General features: G+C 38.2%; 2 protein-coding genes across 4 annotated transcripts in view; one reads left to right on the top strand and one right to left on the bottom strand.

Annotated features, from left to right (window-relative positions):
* LOC127432388 (stAR-related lipid transfer protein 13-like) overlaps positions 1 to 12570 on the top strand; it is a 53106-nt gene extending 40536 nt beyond the window's left edge. Inside the window, exons 5-14 of one of the 3 annotated variants that reach the window (XM_051683405.1) lie at positions 555 to 1885; positions 2399 to 2569; positions 3483 to 3642; positions 3953 to 4151; positions 4245 to 4458; positions 5124 to 5238; positions 6595 to 6834; positions 7979 to 8196; positions 9052 to 9228; positions 11066 to 12570. In XM_051683405.1, coding sequence (XP_051539365.1) covers positions 555 to 1885; positions 2399 to 2569; positions 3483 to 3642; positions 3953 to 4151; positions 4245 to 4458; positions 5124 to 5238; positions 6595 to 6834; positions 7979 to 8196; positions 9052 to 9228; positions 11066 to 11183 — 2943 coding nt within the window. In that variant the 3' untranslated portion in view covers positions 11184 to 12570. The remainder of the gene's footprint in view (positions 1 to 554; positions 1886 to 2398; positions 2570 to 3482; positions 3643 to 3952; positions 4152 to 4244; positions 4459 to 5123; positions 5239 to 6594; positions 6835 to 7978; positions 8197 to 9051; positions 9229 to 11065) is intronic. The other 2 variants (XM_051683403.1, XM_051683404.1) reach the window with 2 other exon arrangements.
* LOC127432392 (spartin-like) overlaps positions 1 to 22765 on the bottom strand; it is a 471452-nt gene that overhangs the window by 192286 nt on the left and 256401 nt on the right. The gene's annotated exons all lie outside the window — the stretch shown is intronic.

Here is a 22765-nt window from a genome sequence, read left to right as displayed (position 1 = left end):
TCGATTAACATTGTGCTATTACCACCCAAAGAAAGCAGGTGGTAAACTGAATTATATTTAAAAGAGATGTTTGTGAACATTTCCTATGAATCATACTAGTAGAAATTCATGAAATAATTATCAAATGGTGGAGACAAGCATTATAGCCTGAAATATATCCAGATGTGCAATGTAGTCAAGCGCACTTTCAGCATGTTAAAGAGAAGATTTATGTGTCAGGCTCAGAGTAGTGGATTAATGCTGTTAATCCCAGCAGAGTGTGAGAGATCACGGTGGTCTGCTGCATCCTTCACTATATAGCACTCAGAGCTGACCCGCTTGATCGGAATTGCGCCATGGAAATTGCATTCAGCACAGTTTTTGTGGCCCCGTTTGCACCACTGCCTGATCTGCAGAATTTATTTAGTGAATCGAACTCTAAACCAGAGCAGAGAGCATGTGCAAATAAACGGCACTTTTACAGACTGCAGTTCATTCTTAGTGAATTCCCCCTAAAATAATGTCAATATGCACACAAATCTCAGCATTTGTTTTGTGCTCTGTTGTCCTTACAGAGTGAGGACTCTGATGAGGAGGACCAGTTGGCCATCAGTAATAGATGGACATTTGAGCTAAACAGTCGCCGCTGGTCACGTCTCAAAGACATCGATTACCTCCTGGGAAGAACAGAGGAGCGGAGTCCCTCGGAGGTGGGGGAGGGCTTGCGGACCACCGTGAGCAGCGAGAGCATTCTGACCGACCTGAGCGAGCCAGAGATCTGCTCCCTGCACAGCGAAGACTCCCTGGCCGCCATGCCAGACTCTGCCTCGCTCACCTCACTGCACTTACCTAGAGACCTGCCTCATTACGGTTCACTTCCTGCCAAGAACAGGCGGCGTAGACGAACGTGCGCCAAAGACTTCCTGCGGAGAATGGAGACACTGGGTCGCGCATGGGGACCATCGATGGGGCGGTCAGAACGGCGGTCTTTGGTTATAAGTGGCCCAGTTCTGCAAGGCGAACCTGAAGCACTGAAAACTCTACGATGTGTTCAGATCTTCAACGGCGGGCCTTTAAACACAGAAAACATGCCACCTATGAACAACTGCCCGAATTCATTTGCCAGCAGTGAGGCCAGCAGCCAATCAGAGACCAGCGGTAGTGCGGGAAGCACACCAAACATGAAAGGGCGTGTCTCGAAGTATCAAGCTCCCGGCAAACGTGCAGGCATCTACCTGGAGGACATTGATGTTCTTGCTGGCGCTTCCCAGAGGAGGAGACCGGTAGAACAGAGACGCAAAAATGAGTTTCGCTCCTATGAAGAACTATTGGTGCACATCCCCAAAGATCATAAACCTGGTACCTTTCCCAAAGCACTGTCCATTGAAAGTTTGGCACCTGCCGGTAAAGACCACGGAAATTGGAAGGCTTTGGATTCGGAGCAGCGGTCATTAAAGAGCAGAAAAGTTGGTGGAAGGGAAATTCGGCCCGTGACACGTTGCTGCCCACGGGGAAGTCGGATAAGTGTGTATGATAATGTACCTGGTTCACACTTGTATGCGAGCACAGGAGATTTGTTGGACCTTGAAAAGGAGGATATTTTCACGCACTTAGATGACATTCTGCAGCATGTGAATGGACTGCAGCAGATTGTGGATCAATGGTCCAAAAACGTCTTACCGGAGAGTGAAAGGGAGGGGGATGGCATCAGGGGGATGGGCCAGAGGAATATTGATAGACAGTCTTCCAGTCAAATCACACTGGACTTTGAGGGGACCTCAGTAATAGAAGGTCTGACCATGGCAAGTGACGGCAACAGGGACGGGATCTCGTTAAATGACACGGACACGTCCAGCACTAGAGAGAGGAGGGACTCAGGGGTTGGGGCTTCTCTCACACGACCACGGTGAGACTTCAGTATGGATATACTGTGAGGCACTCCTTTAAATATTGAGAAACATATTACTGTTATATACATATAATAAGTTATTGTGAAGAATCTGTATGTGTTGTAATAGGTGATTGCACTAGATTTTAAGCAGGCAAAATGACCTCAGTTGCGTGCAACTTCTTGTCTTAAGTGATTTTTAATGTTAATAGTGTAAATATGTTCTTAATTTAGGCCCTGTCCACACTAATCCATTTTCATTTGAAAACTATTTTTTCAGTTTTCCAAAGTATGTGGTATTGCAGAGCGTTTTTGAAATGCTCTGTTTTCACTGGAGAAAAAACAGCGTTCTAGTGTGGGTGGGAAGCTTAAACGTAGCAAAATTAAAGCACTTTAAAATGAAAACGTATGAGTATGAATGTGGCCTTAGTTTAAGTAATGCTTAATTCAAGTTTCTGTTCTTTAAACTCAAGATTTCTCTTTTTCATGATCAGATTTTCATGAATAATCATGTTGTTGTTATATTTTTAGCCTTAGATGGCCCAGCTTCAGGATGTCGAACCGCCTCGGCCAATCAGGAATCTCGTTACAGATATCTAGCCAATCAGTAGGCCAGCTTAGCTTGCTGCAGAAATTCTCTCTACTGCGTCTCACTGCTATCATGGAGAAATACTCCATGTCCAACAAGCATGGATGGACTTGGTGAGTTCTACACGTTCTTGATGAAATCTACAAAGAAATGAGGGAGTAGGCATTAGGAACGATCAGTTTTTCTGATAAACACGAAACAATTAATGAGAACACTGAGTTCAAATGTTCTCAAGTCTAGTACATATGGAAGGTGAGAGTGGCTTTAGTCAGAATTTATGGGTGAAGCTTCAGAGGTCTCTTGAAAACAAGATCAGCTTACACAAAAACATTGTCATAGTGTATGTATATAAGTTGAGGATCTACTGAAGCAACAAAATGAGTCAGTCATGGAAAGTCCCTGTGTGGGATGGGATTGTGGAAGTTTTTAAACAGAAATGTTTTTTGTTGGTAAATGATCAGCTCTGGTGGAACTTTTGATCTTATCAAATAACACACTGTTTGAAGTGTCCTCTTCCAAAGAAGTCTCTGTAATCCTTCCATCTAAATCACAGTTCTGCAGTCTGGTTTCTTGTGCTCAATATGATATGACCTCCAGGCTTTTTAACTACTGTAGCTTAACCTGCAAAACTTTCTTTGCCAACCAGCTTCGGTAACACTTTACAATAAGGTTCCATTTGTTAACATTAATTAATGCATTAAGTATCATGGAAAAACAATTAACAATATATTATTTACAGCATTTATTAATCTTTGTTAATGTTAATTAATAAAATACAATTGTTCATTGTTAGTTCATGTTAGTTCAAAGTGCATTAAGTAATGTTAACAAATACAAATTAGATTAACATGTTAGTACATGTTGAAATTAACATTAACTAATATACATAAATTCTGAAAGTATTGTTCATTGTTAGTTTATGTTAACTAATATTGATTACTAATGTGAACAAATGGAACCTTATTTTAAAGTGTTACCCCAGCTTCTTCTGACATCCTCCCCTTAATACTGTATCCACTTTTGTAGGTCAGTTCCAAAATTTATGAAGAGGATAAAGGGACCAGACTTCAAGGATAAGACTGTTTTTGGTGTACCTCTGATTGTTCATGTCCAGCAGTATGGACACCCTCTGCCTCTAAGCCTAGAGCTTGCTCTGCGCTTTTTAAGGAGCCAGTGTTTGGACCAGGTACACAATTTCATTCACATTTGCAAGACAGATTACATGGTTCAGATACTGTCATAGGAGAAGTTATTGCAAACCCAGTCAGTTAAAGCTAGATGGTTTCAAAACAACAGTGATTCCAGTCTTCAAAATGTTAGATTTTTTTGCCCCTGAATTTTTTTAATTTAAGATAAAATAGAAAGTTTTGACATTTTGGATTTGTTTTTTTAGTAGTGCTTGCCAAGGCAAGAATACACTATTACTTATCACATTTTCTTTAGAAAATGCAAAGCTCTAATATTTTAAAATGACGATTTGTTTCGTCGTGTTGCAGGTTGGACTTTTCCGTAAATCCGGGGTGAAGTCTCGAATTCAGACTCTGAGGCAAATGTGTGAAACCTCTCCAGAAAATGTGAACTTTGAAGATCAGTCTGCGTATGATGTGGCAGACATGGTCAAACAGTTTTTTAGAGATTTACCCGAGCCCCTCCTTACGAGCAAAATGGGCGAGACCTTCCTCCACATATACCAGTGTAAGAGCATGTCTGATCTGTTATGAGTCCATGTGCACAAATACTACAATATGATGGAGCTTTCAAACCCTTTACTACTTTCTGTCTCCCCAGATGTCCCTAAAGAACAGCGTTTGCAGGCCGTGCAGGCAGCTATCATGCTGATGGCTGATGAAAACCGTGAGGTCTTGCAGACACTGCTGTGCTTCCTAAATGATGTCACTTCCTCTGTTGAGGAAAACCAGATGACCCCCATGAACCTGGCGGTGTGCCTCGCACCTTCTCTCTTCCACCTCAACATCATGAAGAACGATAACCTGTCACCAAGGTAATGGACATACCGACTGCTCTTTTCAATGTAGTAAAAGTAGCAAAAAGAACGGCAGTCCAGTCAGTATTAAACAGATGTTTGTGATGAGTGTAATGAATAGATTTAACGCAAACTTTGGTGTGTAGATACATATGGGGCATATGTTGGTATTTAGGAGCTGTAAGAATATATGTGTGCTTTGTCATTAGGACTCCATGGCCCTGAAGTGGTGTGAGAAGGCGTGAAGTGTTTTATTAACTCAACGTACTAACAACTCCCCCATTATCGTGTTCATTAGGGAGCATTACTCGACACAGAGCAGACACACTGCCTGAGGGCCAGAGACAGGAGGAGGTGTTGAGTCATTTGAAAGGAGAGGTGTAGATTAGTTTTACCTCAAACTTTACCCAGACGAAGGGGGAGGAGCAATGGGGGTGTCACGAGACTCTTGAGTCCTGTATCTTTGTTTACAGAAATATTTTTTAGTATACAAAGTGTATAAATTGGAACAATTTTGTCATTTGTCAAGTGTGTATCATGAAAGATGTCTTTTGATTATTATCTGTGTTCAGTTTTTATAGTTGATTTACTGTAAATGTATAAATATTGCAGATCATTTGGAGATTCAGATACATAACTTAAATCAATGTAATTGTGCATATGATGTCTTTAAATGCATTCAGGTCTGTTCAGAGGAAGTATGCCACTGGTCGGCCAGACCAAAAGGACCTGAATGAGAACCTTGCAGCCACTCAGGGGCTTGCCCACATGATTGCTGAATGCAACCACCTATTTGAGGTAGGAGGCAGTGATCTTTCATGAGACACAGCACACTGCAGTAAACTCTGTTTGCTATGTGGAACAAACTGTTGTTGTGAGCGTAAGATTGTGTACAGAGCAACTGACAAAAACAAAAATAAATGTAGTGTTGTTCTCCCTTTAAATTTACTTAATCATGATAATTTCAATATGGATTTCTACAGAGCCCCTAAAAGGCCAAGGTGGTGGGGAAAATATGTGTGGCTTAGGAAAAAAATAAGCAAATTATTTTGCGTTCTTTCGCAAATCTTTACGTTCCCCCGACAAATTTTGTGTGCTCTCGCAAAACTTTTGCATTCCTCTGAGAAACTATGCATTCTCTTGCAAATTATTTTGCGTACTCTCGCAAAATTTGTGTTCACGTATATGAATTCCTGCTCCTGCATGCTCTGCAGGCTATTGCATTTATGAGAGATAAGTCGAGTCTACAGGTGCCGGTGCCTACTTTTTGTGAAAAACTGTATCTTGTAAACATGTAAAGAGTGAGAAGATACAGTGACTCCTTTCTGTATTGCATCATTACATCATACATACTGTAAATCTGATATATGGCATATGCAAAAATCAAAACAGAAAATATATGATTTTAATGCTATTCAAAATGCCATATATTTAAAGAATGCTACAAAAACGACCGTCTTTATATATGTAACATGTTTTCCCAAACTATAGGCCTAATGTAATTTGAATATCATATGCTCAAATATCAACTGTTATTTTATATGTATGTTTATGTGGCCATTTATCATGCGCCAGCAGATGGCAACAATTGTGTTATCAATTCATCAATCATTGATCAATCATTCAACAATGACACGTACCAAACCGCATAAATGACCACTCGCATTTAATGTCATTTTAACTGTGGTCTTTATTTTCACACATTCATAAAATCAAGATTATGATTTGTGCATTGCCTGTATTGTTTGTTGGGCTTCACTCTTTCATTGCACTGGATTTCTCTTCTTGTTGAACAAAAGCTGGAATAATGCTGGAATACTCATAGGAGAGCTAAAAGAAGACTGTCATTATGGCGCACATTTTGCAAGAGAACGCAAAATAATTTGCAAGAGAATGCAAAAGTTTTGCGAGGGCACACAAAAATTCTCGGGGGAACGCAAAGGTTTGCGAGAGAACGCAAAAGCATTTGCTTATTTTTCACCACTACCTTGACCCTTTAGGGGCTCAGTAGTTTTCCATTGATGAAACAAAACTGAGCAGTTATAAACATTTATAAAAATAACTTATTTAATTTTTCATCTCTTATAAAAATGGCAGAGTTAGAGGAGCAGAATTCTTGAGAGTTTTGAAACATTTTATATATGGTTTGTACAGATTCCTCAGGAGATGGTCTCTCAGTCCAAGAACTCATACATGGAAGCTGAACTGCTAGCGCCCTCTATGGACGAGCTGTGTAAAAAACAACTACAACAAGATGAGAAAGAAGAAGAGGAAAACTCATATCGCTCTTATCTGGAGAGCCTGATACAGAATCTGCTTAAAGAGACCAAGGAAAAGACCAAGGGTTGGGTGACCAGACCTGATATTGACAATACTGAGCTATCGTTCAAAAAGGTGAGAAGACATACGTGACACATTGACGAATAAAATAATGAATATTTACTTTAAGATATAGCATTGGGACCTTATTAAAAACTATTTACATTTAAACATATATATATATATATATATATATATATATATATATATATATATATATATATATATATATATATATAATGCTCATGTAAGTGAGCATGTTTAAAAAAAAAAAACAATGCTATAAAAAAATTATTATTTATCAATTAACGTCATACAAAGTGCATTAAACATAAAAAAACTAAACCAGGGAGCCTGGGTAGCTCAGTGAGTAAAGACGCTGACTACCACCCCTGGAGTCACGAGTTGGAATCCAGGGCGTGCTGAGTGACTCCAGCCAGGTCCCCTAAGCAACCACATTGGCCCGGTTGCTAGGGAGGGTAGAGTCACATGGGGTAACCTCCTCGTGGTCGCTATAATGTGGTTTGCTCTCGGTGGGGCGTGTGGTGAGTTGTACGTGGATGCCGCGGAGAATAGCGAGAATCCTTCACATGCTATTTCTCCGTGGTAACGCGCTCAACAAGCCACATGATAAGATGCGAGTGTTGATGGTCTCAGACGCGGAGGCAACTGAGATTTGTCCTCCGCCACCCGGATTGAGGCGAATCACTATGCCACCACCAGGACTTAGAGCACATTAGGAATTGGGCATACCATACAATTCTATGTATTTAGGCTGTCCTGATTACTTCCGTCTCTTCTTGTAATCCCAGACTGGCTCAATGATGTTGAGATCCAGGCTCTGTGGGGGCCATACAGGCCTTGTTCTACATCTGTTCTATTCTATAAAAGGAATGTTTGTAAATCTAAATATAAAATAGATATAAAATAAATAAAACAAATTAATCTTAAGATAAATGTTTTTGTGAAACATCTAATGTGCCTAATACTTTTGCGCATTACTAAATATTATATATATATATAAAAAATATATATATTTATTAACGAGGGAATGTATGAATTTATTCAGTCGAGATATCAAGGAAATCCAAGTCCATATGCTATTAAATGGCAAAGTGAATTGTTCATGAATAAATGAGCGGAAGGTTCTATGGACAAATCATGTAACTATTAAAAATGCTACATTAAAACCTGAATGCAGCTTGTTTGCTGGTCACAGGTAGCAGACGGGACCCCGTTGAGACGCTGGCGTGTGTCTGCAGAGGTTGAGGCTCCTCCGTCTGTGGTACTGAACCGCATTCTGCGAGAGCGCCACCTATGGGACAATAACCTTCTACAGTGGAAGGTTCTAGAAACTCTGGACAAACAGACAGAGGTGTACCAGTATGTACACAACAGCATGGCCCCTCACCCCAGCAGAGACTTTGTGGTTCTCAGGTGGGTTTATTAGTGCCATATACCAGATAGTTTTGCTCCTAAAATCTGATTGAATGAGCCATGTTCAAAGCTATTGTTAAAAACAAAATATATACAGCATATGGACACTTCTGCTTGCACATCAGTTGCACCAACATTACTTGGCAACTGTACACAGGTTAGAATTAGGCATCAGAATTGTTTATTCTGATTATAATTATAAATAAATTAATTGTTGAACATTAGTGTCTTTTATCATAGTAATGTTGCTGGTGTTTTTTAAAAGCAATATGCCAATTTAGGCCTTGTGTGTCTTTGATTTTACCATGGTAAAGGGGTATTTATGCACTTTGTAATAAGCTGAATGAGCTAAACTTATTGTCAGCTTAATAGCATGTTTCATTTGTGCCTCTCTACTAAAAGCTTTTTGCGTCATTCAGTTCTTGATTCTCCAAACTGTGATGTCTTAAAAGTCTGACATACTGTACCCCTGTTGAACAGCTAGGAATTCAGAGAATAATACTGAAATAGTGTTTAGATATTCTGAGCACACTTATATGTGTTAATTCAAGATTAAATCATTTAAACTAAACAAATTAGGCCACCCAGGTCATGCCCAGAAAATCACTCTAAGATTACAGTTTAAAAAATAATCACATCTTTTGACAAATAAGTGGCGGTGTGGCACAAACAGTTAAGTGATCAAAGGGCATCGCTTGGCTTGAATGATACGTGTTATTTGATATTTAATCTAATTTGCGCTTGGCAGAACGACACCTACATTTCCATTATGTGATGTCTGACACACTACCCATCAGTCCTTGCATGTGTCTGGGTTATACTTGATTATATGCGTGTCATTTTAATAATGTTTAGGACATGGAGGACCGATATGCCCAAAGGTGTGTGTGTGCTGATTTCGGTATCAATTGACCATGAGGACAGCCTGCAGTTGGGTGGAGTGAGAGGGGTGGTGCTGGAATCACAGTATCTCCTAGAACCGTGTGGTTCCGGAAAGTCCAGACTCACCCACATATGCCGAGTTGATTTGAAGTAAGTGCATTGGAGAGACCTCTTAAAGGGATAGAAAATTTTGTCATTTTTACTAACCATTTTTCTCCAAACATGTATTGTTATTTTTTTTTCTGTGGAACACAAAAGGAGATATTTTGCAAAATGTTCCTTTCCATATAATGAAAGTGGTTGGAGATTTATACTTCCAAGCTCCAAAAAGGGCAACAATGTACCATAAAGTAGTCAAAACAACTTGTGTGCTATATTCAAAGTCTTCTGAAGCCATTCAATAGGTTTGTGCAAGGAACAGACCTAAATTTTAATAATTACTTACAAAAAAAAGAAGACCCCTCACACACCTCACTGGCACAACATCATGTTTTTGACTACCTCCGTTTGTGTTTTGTAATACAATCACAATTTTTAGGAAGCTGTGTCAAGTTAAACATAGTTTCAAACTTAGAAAAACATGTCTCGAGACCCTGCATTCGGAATTGCATTCCGTCCAGCTATGTTTGTACTCAATAACGGGTTGTAAACTTGTGCGGCTGCTAGTGGCTGTGCCTCGCTTCGAAGGCTGCGTGCTAGGGAGAACGCGTCCTTTGAAGGCTGTAGTATACCGAGCATCCTCCTTTAAACAAATCTCGTTTAAACGAGACAGCCTTCGTAGGACAAACGTAACGTAACATGGTTGCTATGACAGCACGCCACTCTTTAACAAGCGGGAGCGCTTTGAGTGAGAAGGTAACAAAGTCCCTTTAGAATGGAATGTATGAGGTAAATTTTAGGAGTTATAAAGATGTAAAGAGAAAAGAAAATAGATTTTACAGGTGTACTTTTAGTCTAATACTTTATTTTAATTATATATTAATATAATAATACATACTCTTCACCCATCTACTGAGGTGCTTCAACTTGGCAATTAACATTTCTTGCGTTTGAACATCATATTTACGGGCAAATTGGCGTTATTTTTTTTTTTTTAGACATTTCCTTGAAGCAAAGAATTGTGAGTTGTGAGTGCCCACGAAGGATACACCTAATGCATCCTCCGAATTCCCGTGAAAGAAGGTCACATTCGAAGGCTGCATTCGAAGTGTCCTACTCGCTTTTATGAAACGAGACAGCCTCGATGACGTATGTGGCTGAGAAATGTGACCTCCGGAGGACGCAGCCTTCCAAATGAGACACAGCCAAAGTCAAGCAAGCCTGAGTGTGGTTTGTTCTCTGCTCAGCTGCGCGTTGCCTAAACAGCTGGAGTTTCGCTTACTGCTCCCTGCTGAAAACAGGTGGTACTTCAAGCTTGAATTGCTTTGTTGGAACATTCCTTATTAGGGTGCAGGGACAATTATTTTCAAATATATGGTAATTAATCGCACTGAATTAAAACGTTTAATCAACAGCCCTAGAAAAATATTGAAGAGCATAAATAAGAAATCAGTCATGTGACCTTCATCAGGCATTTCGTATGACCAAAATGTTGCTTTGTTAATAAATTTGAAATATTTTTTACAAGCAACAGCAGTGTGCAGGACTTATTCTAATCGTTATTCACTGACAATTTAATTCCATGCAAGAAAAAATAACATATGGATTTCAAGCAACATGAGCATGAGGTTTTTTTTTTTGTTTGTTTGTTTATTTTTTGCTGAACTATCCCTTTAACATAACATACATGGTTGTAATTGTCTTTAAATTGTTTAATGTTGTGTTTGAGCATAAATATTCCTGTGGTTTATTAGAAATTATCTTGTTGTTAAGTGCTTCCAAAGTATGTACTAATGAAATAGGCAGTAGTCTGAAACTTTCATAATTACTGTACATCTATGAATCATTGATTGCAGTTTTAACTGTAAATTTATCTGCTGTGTTTCAGAGGAAAGTCTCCAGAGTGGTACAACAAAGCTTTCGGCCATCTATGTGCAACTGAAGCCGCCAATATTCGAAATTCCTTTCAGGCTTTGGATTCCCAGGGCCCAGAGACCAAAATCTGAGTGATGTAGATCATCATCAGGACTGATGGAGGACCACTGGAAATAGAGTGGAAAGGAGGGATTCAAGAGAGAGGAAGAAAGTGAACAGTTTTAGTGTCTTTCACCCTTAAACAAAAACAAACTGTCTTTTTAGAGTGTTTTACCTCTTGGGGCATTTTATTTAGTCTATTTATTACCTGTACATTCATGCAGCTGTTCAAAACTGTTTTTGTTGTCTTTGTTTTGGGGAATGTGTGGAGAAATGAGAAATGATGGATAGAGAAAGTGGCAGAGACGGACTCTACTGTAGCCATAAGTTGTAACTCTGCTTCCTGTTGTCCAGACTTTACCACAGCTCTTCTTTAAGTCTGACCGGCTATCCACAGTAGACAGCTTTAACTAGCACCTTTAAAGCATAGCTTATGACAAACACAGAGCAGATGTGAATGACAAGCCTCCTCACGCTAATCAAAACACAGCAGGTCTGGTTTAGTTTTACTAAGTGCTCCATGTCGCATTCATAACAAAGCTCTAAATTACTGCATTCTTATGAAGTTTGGTACATTATTCTCTACTCTCTAAACGTTTTACATTTATTTAAAACTGTATTAAGGTGTTTTATCCAGTATCATTTGAATGAAGCTAGATTTACAGTACCAGTAATTATATTTAATTGTATTTTTAAGGTTCTTCCCTGGTGACATATTGATGTGAACTATTTACTGATGATAATATACCTGACTAGCCCATATTCTTTAAAGGTTCTGTTTTAAGAAATGTTTTGTTTATCATGTTACTTGATTCCATTGTCCCATGTAAGCAATAATGTCTTTTCATGATAAATGCATCAGTATTGTGCTCTTCTGACAATGCACAAAGAAACCAAGCAAAATTGTAAATAATATCAAATAATATAGACGCCTGCTGTGTTTGTTGCAAGTACACAATATTTAAATTATCATTGATTATTATTATTATTATTATTATTATTATTATTATTAATGCTGTCAGTGTTATATGTTGCTGTGTCACTCTACAATGTCTAGGACATTAATTAATGTCACTGCTTCTGAGAAGCATGTCTGTTCTATTCAAAAATCTGTAAATTTGTGTGTTGGTGTACATGTGTAGATAGAATTCAAGGTGTATATTTTGTACAAAAATAAGGCTTATTGACAGGTTTTTGTGCTGTTTTGATAGAAACAGTGTAAATGGGTTTGACTTGAGCTCAATGACAGGCAGTGAGGCCTATGTCATGGCTCCAACCATAGTTTTAGAGCAGTGAACAGGGTGATTGGAGCCCCTAACATTTAATAATGTATAAAATAAAGCCTCAATGGAATTTACAATTTTATGGAGTATTTATTTGTGTGCAATCTAGTCTAGCTCTTATCAGAGTTGTATATGTTTGATGGGAATAAAACAAAATTGGTGGTCTGACTTACAGTCTTTACAATGAAATGTATGGTTGTGTAAATTAGTGTTGATAGTTCAGCTGACGAAACAATGGAAAAAAAACTCCAGAAAACTGCTTAGAGACTTTTAGAAACTGAGTCTATCCTTTACAGCCTCATTTTCATTCCCGTCAAAATTAAATATGGCGCTCATCTAAATTTGTATTAATATCTCACTAATTTATAAAATGGGGAGTAATTTCTCAAATGAAATAGTTGTAGAATTGGTTCCGAACCAACTGATTCGCTAAAATGACTCGGATCACACAAGTTGGACGAAATTCCTCTCACTCCTTACCAACAGATGGCAGTGTAGCTGCACCACAGTCCCATTGGACGCATCCTTGAGATGTTTTTGTCCTCTAAGGAGTATAGGCACATATAAAGTAATTTTAACAAACTGTAAAGTTTGACTGCAATTTAAAGGTCATATGCCTCCTAATTTGTTGCTAAACCACATGGCCAACAACAAGCAGTGATTGTGTTTTCCCCTGGGTCTGCAGAACACAGGCATTCCAAAGGAACCATCGATCCACACTATTTGCATAATACGTCTAAATAAATGGAGGTATTGAAGGCAGAGGACACTTACTGCGGACCATGCATCATCATTAGAGAACAAAAAGCAGTGACGTGTCTTTTTATTTAATATTTTTTAATTTTTTGCAGGGTAATATTTTATAAACATCATTGTCAGCCACAAGCTGCCCCTCAGCTTTGTGTTGTGTTCACAGTAAAGGTCAAGGTAAGCTATCTTAGCAGTTATATTGTCCCTGAGGTGTTTTAGTTTGATTGAGTTAGAAACGTTTGGAACTTTAAAAAAAAAAAAAAAAGTTGAGGCGATCTCTAATAGTTCAGACCCAACTTGGTTTTGTTTACATTTGTATAGCCTATAGGCTCTCTCTCTCTCTCTCTAAAATTTACATCTTATTTATTTTACGAAGGCAGCAAATATAATTAAATGACAAAACTAAAAAGCAAAACAGTGACAAAAAAAATTGTCGGTATACTATATACACTGCCTGGCCAAAAAAAAGTCGCTGTTTGAATTTAAATAGGCAGATACTTAAGAGCCTATGATTGGATCATTATTGCAGTGATTAATGTGTTTCAGCTGACAAAAAAATCTTTTAACCCTAACTGATGCAGTGTGTAGCTTCTAATTTCTTAAACAACCATGTCGGAAGACGTATCCCGTAGTCGGGGAAAATATGTTACTGTTTTTCAGAAGAGGCATTTTATTGGCCTGCATCCTGCAAAAAAAAAAAAAAAAAAAAAAAGAAGAAGAAGAAAACTAAGGAGATTGTTAAAATCACTGGAATAGGGTTAAGAACTGTCCAACGTATTATTAAAACCTGGAAGGATAGTGGCGAACCGTCAAGCTTTGCGGAAGAAATGTGGTTGTAAAAAAATCTTGAATGATCATGATCGGAGATCACTAAAACGCTTGGTGAAGTCACATCGTAAAAAATCGACTGTAGAACTCATGGCTATGTTTAAAGGTGAAAGTAAGAGCATTATCACATGCACAATGCCACAAGAACTTACAGGATTGGGACTAAACAGCTCTGTGGCCACAAGATAGCCAGTTACTAGTGAGGCTAATCAGAAAAAATCTACTTCAGTTTGCCAGGGAGCATAAAGATTGGACTGTGGAGCAATGGGAAAAGGTCATGTGGTCTGATGAGTCCTGATTTACCCTATTCCAAAGCGATGGGTGCGTCAGGGTAAGAAGGGAAGCGCATGAAGCGATGCACCCGTCGTGCGTAGTGCCCACTGTACAAGCCTCTGGAGGCAGTGTTATGATCTGGGGTTGCTTCAATTGGTCAGGTCTAGGCTCAGCAACGTTATGCAGCAATAAAATGAAGTCAGCTGACTACCTGAATGTACTGAATGACCAGGTTATCCCATCAATGGATTTTTTTCTTCCCTGATGACACAGGCATATTCCAGGATGATAATGCCAAGATTCATTGGGCTCAAATGGTGAAAGAGTAGTTCAGGGAACATGATGACTCATTTTCACACATGAATTGGCCACCAAAGAGTCCTGACCTTAACCCCATTGAAAGTCTTTGGGATGTGCTGGAGAAGACTACAGAGTGGTTCGACTCTCCCGTCATCAATACAACATCTCGGCCAAAATTGTATGCAGTTCTGGACAGAAATAAATGTTATGACGTTGCATAAGGTTGTCGAAAACAATGCCATGATGAATGACCGCCGTAATCAGAGCTAAAGGCGGTCCAACTAAATATTAGACTTTTTTTGGCCAGGCAGTGTAAACAGGCTACTATAAGGTGGTATAACGAAATCATCCACATTGGCGATAACGTGACCGCTTGGTCATAAGTGGCAGCTCCTCCCAGTGTCGATTTCAAAACCTGCCTGCATAATTTAATATTGTGTGAATTTTGCAAATATTTTGAGTCAGTTATGACTAAATATTGTGAAAAATGTTTCATTTAATTTGACATTTTTGCGATTTTGTGTAGCCTATGTCCCATTCACTGTCATTAAAAGAATAGTTCACCCAAAAATTTAAATTCTCTCATTTCTTAACCCTCATGCCATCCCAGATGTGAATGACTTTCTTTGTTCTGCAGAACACAAATGAAGTTTTTAGAAGAATATATCAGCTTTGTAGCTCCACACAATGCAAGTGAATGGTGACCAACACTTTGAAGCTCCAAATAGCACAAAAAGACTGCAGAAAAGTAATCCATAAGACTCAGTGGTTGAATCAATGTCTTCTGAAGCGATCCAATCAATTTTAGGTAAGAACAGACCATAAAATAACTCCTTTTTCACTATAAATCTTGACTTTAGAAGCCTCCATGGCGATCATGATTTCAAGCTCCATTACACATTCTAGCACCATCTAGCACTCTGCACATGTCAAGCACTAGGAAGTGTAATGGAGCTTGAAATCATGAGCATGATTGCAGTGGATATACAGTGAACCATGAAGTTACATTTTGGTAGGTTCTCGCCCAAAACCAATTAGTTTTCTTCAGAAAACATGGATTAAACCACTTATGGATTAATTTTAAGATACATTTATGTGCTTTTTGGAGCTTCAAAGTGTTGGTCACCATTTACTTGAATTGTACCTACAGAGCTGAAATATTTTTCAAAAAATCTTTGTTTTGTTCTGCAGAAAAAAAGTCATACACAACTGAGATGGCATGAGGGTGAATAAATGATGAGAGAATCTTCTTTTTTGGGGGAAATTATTCTGTTAACTTGTAGGCTTATTATTATATAATTTATAGGTATTACGTCAGCCATTCCCCACCCTGGGCCCAGTTGCACCAAATTACTCATAATTGTAAGGCGGTTATCAAGGGGTTGTTCTGACTGGCTGCTGCTCTCTAGATATCGGCATCAGCATCGGCCAATGAAAAACCCACATTTGTGGACCATCTCATTGTTCTACTGGTACACTTGTTATGGTTGTGCAGTCTAAAACATGACACACAAAAATATGGTGGCCAGGCATCCTGTTTCCGAGACACTTTTAACGTGCCCTGACTTCTTTTTTTATCTGACTGACTTCACCTAAAGATTCAGTATTACATTTTACAAATACACAAACCAAGAGAGGAAGCTTGGCAGAGAGCATTCCAAAACAGATTGACAAAAGAAACATAAAAAAATAAAAATAAAAAAAAACAACTAGTCACTTCCCATATTTATGATAAATCCAAGCACATCACTAAAGGCCATTAATAAATAAAATACATAAATTATTGATGTCTGTGTCTATGTCTGAGAGAAAGAGACTCTGTATGTGTGTTTGTGCATTTTGGACAGGATAATGTCTGGTCTGGCCTTTAGACAAACATATTTCATAAACAGAGAAACCAAGCTTACATCAGACAGATTGTCTGAGCATAATTGTTCAGGGGAAAATTCCAGCCTTTGGAAAATAATAGACATTTACAACCGCACAGGATTTATACTCCAGTTTGGAGTAAGAGAACGGCAACTGCCTTATAGAGACAGCATAACCTCACTCTCTCCACCTATATCCTCCTTTTCTATTTATTTACACCCTCTCATGCTTTTAGAGCTGTCAGAGTGTCAATTTGAGGGCTGGATATGGCCTTCATGTTTAATGTACATCCAGAGAGAGAGAGTCGAAGACAGATTCATAGAAATAGACAAATAAGAAATGCATGTGTAACGTAAAGCCCCAGAGAGAATGTGAGAGAAATACAGTTGCCTTGGCTACCATTTTGTTCATGTCACTGACTTTCTCACTGGCCCCTCCAGAACCTTCATCATCCATGCTTCGTTTCGTTTGTTTCTCGTTCCATTCCCCACACTATACACAGGCTATCTGTATTCTGTCTGAATGACAGGATTGCAGGGGAGCTCAGGATCCTGCTTTTTCTTCACCTGCTGGATGAAACTCACTGAGCCCTAAACTGTCTTTCTTTAGCTGTAAATTGTGTCTGTCAGTCATTACTTTATTGCTTTATGGTTTTATGTATCTTTCAGGATATGCTTTTGTTTTTCTGGTGTCCAGTTTGTTTGTAATATCAAAACATGTCTGAAAAAGCCAAGCACATTTAAATTGTAACCCTTCCTACATTAAAATGAATGATTTTGTTTTCCTGTGATCTCTGACCCCATGGCGGGTCTGGATATGCATACTTTCCTATTATAAAGTATGCCAAAAAACAGCATGCCAATGGAGCAGGGTATCCAACTCCAAACCTTCAGTAATAGAATTCATAATTTGTTGGTTAGAAATGCCCAGATGACCTACTACATCCAGCAAACTCTCACAGCGAAATCGTCAGGATTCAAATGACTTTTCTAAATTTGGCTAATTCGTATGATATCGTGCGACTGCACTCGTTAGAATTCCTATGACTTTCACTACAGCCAATGACGTAACTGGACATCGTTTCCATTTAGTACGCGACAATTACTTGCTTCTGTCACACAGAATAGCTTCCTGTCATGTTTACACACTCTACTGATTGGTTAAGTTTAGATAAGGGGTTTAGATAAGGGCATAATATTAATAAGCATGTCCTTAACACCTCGTGCGCGGAACTTGCGCTTACTTCCACATTAGACATCCGGAAATTTGCATGTGATGAAGTTGTATGAGTTTTTGCAAACAAAATCTTTCAGGATCATAATGGCCAACTTATAAATTATGTATGACTTTTCATGAGATCAGGTTGACTACATTGGGCGGCTCATTTAAACTCTAAGTGCTATATGTACAAAGAAAGTTGTTGCTTGTTAAATTATGTTTGTTTAACAGAACCAAAGTAAATAATTTTTTGCGGTTGTTTTTACTATGCCATACAGTATATTTGGGTCATGGGACAATGCCCTTGTTTTCGGATGAAGTATTGGTGCGTTTTGTGAAATTATCAATTTAAAGTCCGGAAGTCCTGAATGATGGTGTGCGTTAAAGTGATTTATAGTCATAAACAATATGCCCATTTTGCTATTTCATATTTCTTTCTATCTTTTTCACTTACTGACAAAGACAAGAAGCTTTTAGCACCAATGCAACAAAATGAAGAGGATATCCGCACATTAGGTGTGTAATTGATGCGTTGTCTATCTGTTTTTGTCAAATTCCCATCGAAAGTGATCATCCCTGTGTCACACTCACTCAAAAGGGTGGCGGAGCCTTGAAGTGGGTACTCTAAAGGGAGCATGGCATAACTGTATGAATGTATACCTTCGCTAACAGGCTTGTGGAAGGACCCTTCGGGAAAAGATTCATTTTCACACTTTCGTTTGGCGCTGCCCTTCTAGTGGCATCCCCTTCCCGAAGTGCCTTTCAATGGCGCAAAAATGCCTTTTGGAAATCGCTCTTTATATGGCGGGACGAGAGTTATTGAGAGCAATTTCTCGATAATTCTTGTCCTGCCATATATAAAGATGGGAAATATAGTTTTGTTGCACATACCTTATGTCGCCTCATAAACCAGCTAAATTAATCTTATTTTCTGATTTTATTAAAAGTACAAAAATATGCATAGAAACTAAACTATTCCCGGGCATATAGTGCGTTCAAGTCATGCCGGTATGATCTTTATGAGTTGAGAGAACATGAACGGCACCACAAAATCGTAATTACCAGTGGGAAACTCGAATTGGTATTGGTAAAAATTCAGTTTTACTTTTGGATTTGGATTTTGATGTATTCATACTCACCTGCAAACCTAAAGAACGTATTTTTTTACCTGCCAAGATGTGCGTCCTTCATCAAATGCAGTACATACTCTGATAGTACTTGATTTCGGACGCAGCCCATGCAGTCTAGCGGATCGATGCAATGCAAAAAAAATTAGATCAATCTCATAATATTCAGTGATGTTGCAGGAGTGCAGTGAAGTGGAAAAAAGCTAGTTCTCTTCCATGCTAATCCTGAGTTTTTGTCCTAACCAGGTGCAAAGCGAAAAACGCCAGCAGTAGGTTTCTATTTCTATCAAATTGCACTGGTAGGCTCTGCCCACTGTGAAATCTCATTGGTCCAAAATCCTGCTCTACATAGCTGTATATTAAACATCAGATATCTAATGATTGGCTGTGATTCTGCTGCATTGTATCATTTTAAAATTATGATTTGTTTTATATGTATATTTTTACACATAAAGAAGTGATAAGTGGTAAAAAAAAAAACTTATTCTAAAAGGATAATGCAACTTATTTTCTCTGTAGAAAGGATATGTGGCGTTACTGACAGCGGAGAGCACATGTCTGCTTGTGGTGTGGATTTTGATCCATCTTTGTGATTTAAGTATTTTGAACATGCTCAACAAAAAGATTCTTGCAGATTCATTCACTGATTCATTGTAACCATTTCTGCTAGTATGCCTTTACGCCAGTAGGTGGCAACAAATGAGCGTCTTTTATGTTTTTTGAGCGATAGGGACTTTAATGGAACAGGACTGCAATGGCAACCGGAAGGAAACTGATCAACAACCGTAACCAAGAAACACATAAATCACAAGCAACAATATAGAGAATGGCAGAACAGAGCAATCATTCATCAAAGTAAAATAAAGTCATTTAAAGGAATAGTTCACCCAAAAATGAAAATTCTCTCATCATTTACTTACCCTTATGCCATCCCCAGAGATGTGTATGACTTTCTTTTATCTGCTGAACGCAAATGAAGTTTTTTAGAAGAATGTCTCAACTGTTTTGGTCCATACAATCCAAGTGAATGGGTACCAAAATTTCATAGCTCCAAAAATCACATCAGTCAGCATAAAAGTCAATGTCTTCTAAAGCAATATGATAGGTCAATATTTAAGTCCTCTTTTACTATACATTCTCCTTCCTGCCCAGTCAATCTCCACTTTAACTTTCATTTTGACATTCTTTTTCTTGTGTTTTTGGTGATTCACATTCTTCGTGCATATTGCCCCCTACTGGATATGGAGGAGAATTTCTAGCAAAAAATGACTTAAATATTGATCTGTTTCTCACCCACACCTATTATATCACTTCTTAAGTTATGTCTAAAAACACGAGTTGTATGGATTACTTTTATGATGCCTTTATTTGCTTTTTGGGGCGTCAAAATTTTGGCACCCATTCATTTGCATTGTATGGACCTACTGGCCTTAATGTTTGAAATATTCTTCTAAAAATCATAATTTGTGTTCTACAGATAAATGAAAGTCATACACATCTGGGATGGTATGAGGGTGAGTAAATGATGAGAGAATTCTCATTTTTGGGTGAACTATTCCTTTAAAATGTAAAAAGATTTGTACAAAAACAGATTCATTCGTGAACAAAACATAATGTCTGCAGCCAGACACTTCTTTTGATGCGGTGGGTTAGTAAACGGTGTGATGTGGTGATTCTGTTTAATTCAGTATTTGTCTCATCTGGTGCCCTATGACTCATTGTCTTTTTTCTCTTTTCTCCAATGGATGGCACCAGAAACATACTCTTCAACAGACACACACAGCACTGTGCGTATGTGTGAATACACGCTTCCTCTCTCTCCTTCCCATAAAAACAGTCACGCCATCAATCACTCTGTGACTGTTCTCTGTCAATGACGCAAATAGCATATTAAAATAATTTTTATATATATATTAAAAAAAAGTAATGCTATTTTATGATTGTTAGAGGCTTTAGAATAAATAATAATATTATAATAACATTATACATTTACAATGAGAATTAAGATATTGAAGGTTGAATTTTAATTATTTGTGTTATGTAGAACTAGTGTGTCTCTGGACAAATGGAATGCACATTCTTAGAAATCACCATTATTCTAGGGATGGTCTATCCATTTTAAGTATGTCTTTCATCTCATCCCTGGTTTCTCTGGATGGCTGTCTTTCACTCAGGCACATACACACACATACACACATGAATCACATGCACTCCAGGATGTGACCAATTACCTAGCCCTCTCATCAGTAAAACCTTTTCCACTGTCAGGCGAGCACCAGTCTCATCTGACAGAGTTCCTGTGATGGCAGGTAAGTGTGTTCATGCATATCTGAACATTGTGTATGTATGTCACTTTCACTGGGTTTCCAATCACCATTGTCATGCAAGATACATGCAGCTGTCATGACTGCACAGAGAATGTTGGTTAGGTGAAAGATGTGCTTGTTATATCCCGTACTGAAAAAGTACAGTGACCATGGTATAGTGATGGTACAAGTGGTAATAAATGGTACACTACTTTGTTTTACCGAATGATTACCATATGTACCATGGTACTTACATGCAGGTATGCAACCAAATATTTAACCCTTGTAGTTTGGGGAAATATTTGTTAGTGATCCCTAAACACTGAAACTTCTGTTATCATTTACTTACCTTTATGGTGTTCCAAACCCATAAGAATTTATTCCTCTATTGTCACTATTCACATTCAATGCATCTTTTTTCCATACAATGAAAGTGAATCGTGACTGAGGCTAACATTCTGCCTAACATTTCCTTTTGTGTTCCAAGGAAAAAATAAAGTCATATGGGTCTGGAACGGCAAGAAGCGTGAGTTAATAATGACAGAATTCTTTTTTGGGTGAACTAACCCTTTAATTGGGGTTGATTCTTAAATTTTGGAAGTGAATATATGCATCAAAGCAATATGCGAGTAAGACACTGACACTTTCTGCATTCTCTGTTTAGAATGTGCTTTGTAATCAGTGAGCAACCACCTTCTCAACAGCTGAAGTCCTCCGGTGCAGTACTGTAGAGAGAAACAAAAGGGAATGAAAGAGTTCTTTCAGATTAGCACACAAAAGAATGCAGCTAAGAGCTTTGTTTCAGCCCTTTTGTTGCACAAGTGACAATCCCAGTTTACTAACAAATCTTCTGGGTTGCCTGTGCATCTGTGTGTGCACTCTATGAATGTGTGTGCATGTGTTACAGAAAGAAGAAATAAAGAGCCATATCTAAATGTGGTGGTGTAGTGGGTTAAAGCACAGCCCTTGTAAGCAGAAGGTTGCTGGTTCAATCCCCACAGCCACCACCATTGTGTCCTTGAGCATAAGTCGCTTTGGATAAAAGTGTCTGCCAAATGCAGAAATGAAATATACATATATATACACATACAGAGTTGGGAGGGTTACTTTTGAAAGGTATTCCACTACAGAATACAGAATACATGCTGTAAAATGTAATTTGTAACGTATTCCGTTAGATTACTCAAGGTCAGTAACGTATTCTAAATACTTTGGATTACTTCTTCAGCACTGGTTGATTTTTTCACTTGTTTTGACTATAAAAACTCAAGTACAGTAAGACAAAATACACATGTTAAAAATACATTCTCTGAAGAACCTTATGCAAAAAAAATCTTATGCAGTGTTGTTTCTAAAACAAGATTAATCAAATTGATCTTGTTTTAAGGATTTTTTAGATATTTTTACAGGAAAACAATACAACAATTATTATCAAGAATATGATTTTTTGCCCTAATATCAAAGGTCTTACTAGAAAAAAGAAATTATGATCCAACATTAATTTTCATGATAAAAAATAAGATCGTGCCTGGTAACGTGCATGTAAAATGGCTAGAAATAGCATTTTAACTGAGCGTAAAGCTGACAATTTACACAAGCTTACTTCAAACGTACTTCTCTGTCTTTTCGTATGAATGTAACACATCATAAGAAAGTGTTT

This window comes from Myxocyprinus asiaticus, chromosome 42 (assembly GCF_019703515.2).
Source record: "Myxocyprinus asiaticus isolate MX2 ecotype Aquarium Trade chromosome 42, UBuf_Myxa_2, whole genome shotgun sequence".
In the NCBI taxonomy this organism is placed as follows: domain Eukaryota; kingdom Metazoa; phylum Chordata; class Actinopteri; order Cypriniformes; family Catostomidae; genus Myxocyprinus; species Myxocyprinus asiaticus.
The sequence above is the reverse complement of the archived record's forward strand: the minus strand, read 5'-3'. Positions and strand labels throughout refer to the sequence as shown.